The sequence below is a fragment of the Gossypium raimondii genome, chromosome 8 (genome assembly GCF_025698545.1).
Source record: "Gossypium raimondii isolate GPD5lz chromosome 8, ASM2569854v1, whole genome shotgun sequence".
Lineage (NCBI taxonomy): Eukaryota > Viridiplantae > Streptophyta > Magnoliopsida > Malvales > Malvaceae > Gossypium > Gossypium raimondii.
This window is the reverse complement of record NC_068572.1, coordinates 51,917,232-51,920,903: the sequence shown is the minus strand read 5'-3', so window position 1 is coordinate 51,920,903 and position 3,672 is coordinate 51,917,232. Positions and strand designations below refer to the sequence as shown.

Genomic DNA, 3,672 nt, shown 5'->3' with positions numbered 1-3,672 from the left:
AAAATCAATAATTAATATCACGAAGCCCATTTCATATGACAGTCACCAACAAAGATTAAGGACCACCATCCCACGCGCGTCACCATCACGCAAGCGAGCGTGACACATACGCAGCACGATGCGCGTCAAACAAGAAAGAGTTTTTGTTTTAATACAAAAGGTTGAGAAAGCGACACCATTGTCTTCCATCTCTCGTGGTAGATGTTAGATTTTTTTTTTTGTTTTTGGGGGAATGCGGGGCCCTACTTTGATAAAATTTGTAAAAAATGAATCAAATTGATCTGTCTGGCTCCAATCATCACCGTCCACTCATGATTTGATGGTTGTCAAAAACAGCATCAGAGGGGGTGATTGATGAAGATGGAAGGTGGGATCAGGGCCGTTGGTTGAGAGGGGTGTTCAGGGGGGAGATATGGCCCACAGGGATGATATCATAATATTTGCTGGTCTGGTCTTTTTGGTTGGGATTCGGAAACACAAATAATTAGACTAAAATCTGCTTGCATTTAAATTTTTTTAGTTGGTTGGTTTGTTTGGTGCTGCCAAAACATTTCGCCATTAAAATTTTCTTTTCCCATTTACAAAACTTTATCCATTTTTATTTTTACATAAATTAGTCCTTAGATATTAAATTAAAAAATAAATAAAGTAATTCATTTTACTATTAAAAATTAACCTGAGTAATTAAAAAGTGTCATCTGTATCTTATGCTAACGGGTTAATAAGAAAATTGAATAAATTTTTAACAAAATGACCAATTTAATTTTAATGTAAAATTCTAATTTACCTTTTTTAATAGATGAGATAAAATGCAATTTATCTCTTAATACATGAACCTTCATTGAATCCTCTACTTTATAAAGAAAGTGAGAAGCTTAGTAGTTTATACACTTGGAATTAACAAAATCAAAATTAATTTAACGTAAACATTTGTAAAATATAAAGATAGAATCTATAATGAGATTTTTGTATTGAATTAAAAGGAGATTACTACATTTATAAGACTCATTAATGCATTTATTGGTCAAGATTTTAATTGGCCACCAAAGCGTGGTAAATGCCACCCCCGTTAGAAACGAAATGGAAAGTTAATTAGGTAAGAAGATAATTAATTAACAAGTCAAAGATTAGACAATATATAAAAGCAAACATTAAGAATGATGATTCTCATAAAATCTCATTTACTTATTAATGAGATAATACATAAATGCATAACGTTTATATAATAAAGAGCATTTAGTAAGGTAAATGGTTAAAAAAGGTTAAAAGTGAGACAAAGGAGCATAGGGGGAAGGGGTAGGTATTATTTTGGGGAGCAAATTGCCATGATTCAGATAATTGGCCTCCTGAATGACAGCAAGTCATCATCGAACTTTCACTTGCACTCCATTCTTTTCCTTTCTATATAATACCCCCCTTTCTCACATCCCCAACCCATCATCACCTCTCCCCCCTCCCCTCTCTCTCTCTCTCTCTCCCTTAACAAAGCCCAAGTCTTTTCCTTTCCTTTTTCTCCCTCTGTTTCTCACCCTTTTTCATACAGGGAAAAGAAGAACGAAGCTTTGTTTGGCAAAAGAGAAAATAATATAAAATGATGGTGGGAAAAGAAGATCTGGGTTTGAGTCTTAGTTTGGGTTTTCCTCAGAATCACCACTCCTTGCAGCTGAATCTAAGGCCTTCTTTGCTTCCTTCCTCCGTTGATTCTTGCTCTTCGGTCCCTTCTGGGTTTACAGCCTTTCACAAATCGTCGTGGAACGATGTTTCTGCTCCTTCAGGTTTGTTTCTTAACTCTCTTCTTTTTTCCCCCCTTTGGTTTCCCGAGAACCAAATAAACCTTAAAGAAATCAATTTCTTTTCGTCCTTCAATGCTCTACTGTCACCCAACCAAAATTTTTTCCTCATGCTTGAAGTAGCTTTTTTGACAATCGTTTTCTCATGTTCACATGCAGACCCCCACCCTAAAATCTGCTACTTTTCTCTAGATCTAAGCCTGAAAATTCTTTTTCTTTTCTTCAACAATCAGATAAAGTTTCCATTTTTTTATCTGAAAAAGTACGGTATTTGCATGCAGATCCTAACGCAGAATCTTTCCGAGGCGAGACTAGATCATTTCTTAGAGGAATCGACGTGAACAGATTGCCATCTACGGTCGACTGCGAAGAAGAAGCTGGAGTTTCATCTCCGAACAGCACGATATCGAGTGTGAGTGGGAAAAGGAGCGAAAGGGAAGGCACTAATGGAGATGAGCTTGATATTGAAAGAGCTTGTTCTCGTGGCATCAGTGACGAGGAAGATGGTGACGCTTCGAGAAAAAAACTTAGACTTTCGAAGGATCAGTCTGCTATTCTTGAAGAAAGCTTTAAAGAACACAACACTCTGAACCCAGTAAGTAATTCCAACACAAGCTTTGATGTTATATTATAACTGTTTTCTTAGTAACCAAACAGAACATATTTGGAGTGGTTTTTATGGTAAATAAGCTAATAAAACGATGGCTGTTTTGTATCTTTACAGAAACAAAAGATGGCTTTGGCTAAGCAGCTGGGATTGCGACCCAGACAAGTTGAAGTTTGGTTCCAAAACAGAAGGGCGAGGTAGAACTATTTGCCTTGTTAGTAAATTTACTGTTATGTCCTTCTGGTGTAACCTTATTTACTAAATACTGGACTTCTTAAAATTCTTTTTGCAGGACCAAGCTGAAGCAAACTGAGGTTGACTGTGAGTTCCTAAAGAGATGCTGTGAGAATCTGACGGAGGAAAACAGGCGGTTGCAGAAGGAAGTTCAGGAGCTGAGAGCACTGAAACTTTCCCCTCAGTTCTACATGCAAATGACCCCACCTACCACCCTCACCATGTGCCCATCGTGTGAGAGAGTGGGTGCATCATCCACCGTTGATCCAAGATCCCATCATCAACTACCCCAAACCCACCACAGGGCCATCCCCATCAACCCTTGGGCTCCGGCTGCTGCCCCAATCCCTCATGGACCGTTCGATGCTCTTCGGCCTCAATCGTAATTATTCAACCGATGCTCAAGGGCGTTTTTGTCAAATGAAAAAAAAAAAGCATCACAAATTGAGTACGGAGAATATCTAGTGTTGTTTAGAGCATCGTACCAATCCCATGTTCTAAGATATGGTGGTTAGAATGTGATTTTGGTGGGACATCATGTTTTGTATTATTGGGCCCACCTAAATCTAATCCCTGTTTAATGTTGACATATTCAATTAGTTTATTTTTTTTAATGTTAATCAATGATGCCTAATTAAATTACATCTTCCTCGGTATGTTTAATTATTAAATTTGACTGAACTTGAAAGCTAATCTTGTGTTCCAAATTCCAATTCAAGTTACAAGGTGCCTTAAAAAACAAATAAAAGGGGAGAATTTGGGCCAAGCTGTGAGTCTTTCTTTTGAAGATGGAAACTTCAAGGATATGGGCGGTGATGAAGTCTCGAATATGGCGGTGGATCAGGTTCTGGATTTGAATGTGTCGTGGAGGGACAAGGTATTAGGGATAGGTTCTGGTTATTCAGAGAAGGAACTTGGCGTGATGGGTTCAGAGGACAAAGATCTAGATTTTCTTGAGGGAGATGTTATGAAATCTACTCTCAATGGGATACTGTCGATTAATTTTTCAAATCGTATCAAACAAATTTTGGTTAAGGAAAT

General features: G+C 37.7%; 1 protein-coding gene across 1 annotated transcript; it reads left to right on the top strand.

Annotated features, from left to right (window-relative positions):
- Nucleotides 1-1,425: 1,425 nt before the first annotated feature.
- Nucleotides 1,426-3,273, top strand: LOC105792043 (homeobox-leucine zipper protein HAT4). The gene is made up of 4 exons (XM_012620409.2): nucleotides 1,426-1,775; nucleotides 2,072-2,385; nucleotides 2,515-2,594; nucleotides 2,690-3,273. Exons 1-4 carry the CDS (start codon nucleotides 1,592-1,594, stop codon nucleotides 3,015-3,017), a joined length of 906 nt encoding a protein of 301 aa, XP_012475863.1. The 5' UTR covers nucleotides 1,426-1,591; the 3' UTR covers nucleotides 3,018-3,273.
- The last annotated feature ends 399 nt before the right edge of the window (nucleotides 3,274-3,672 follow it).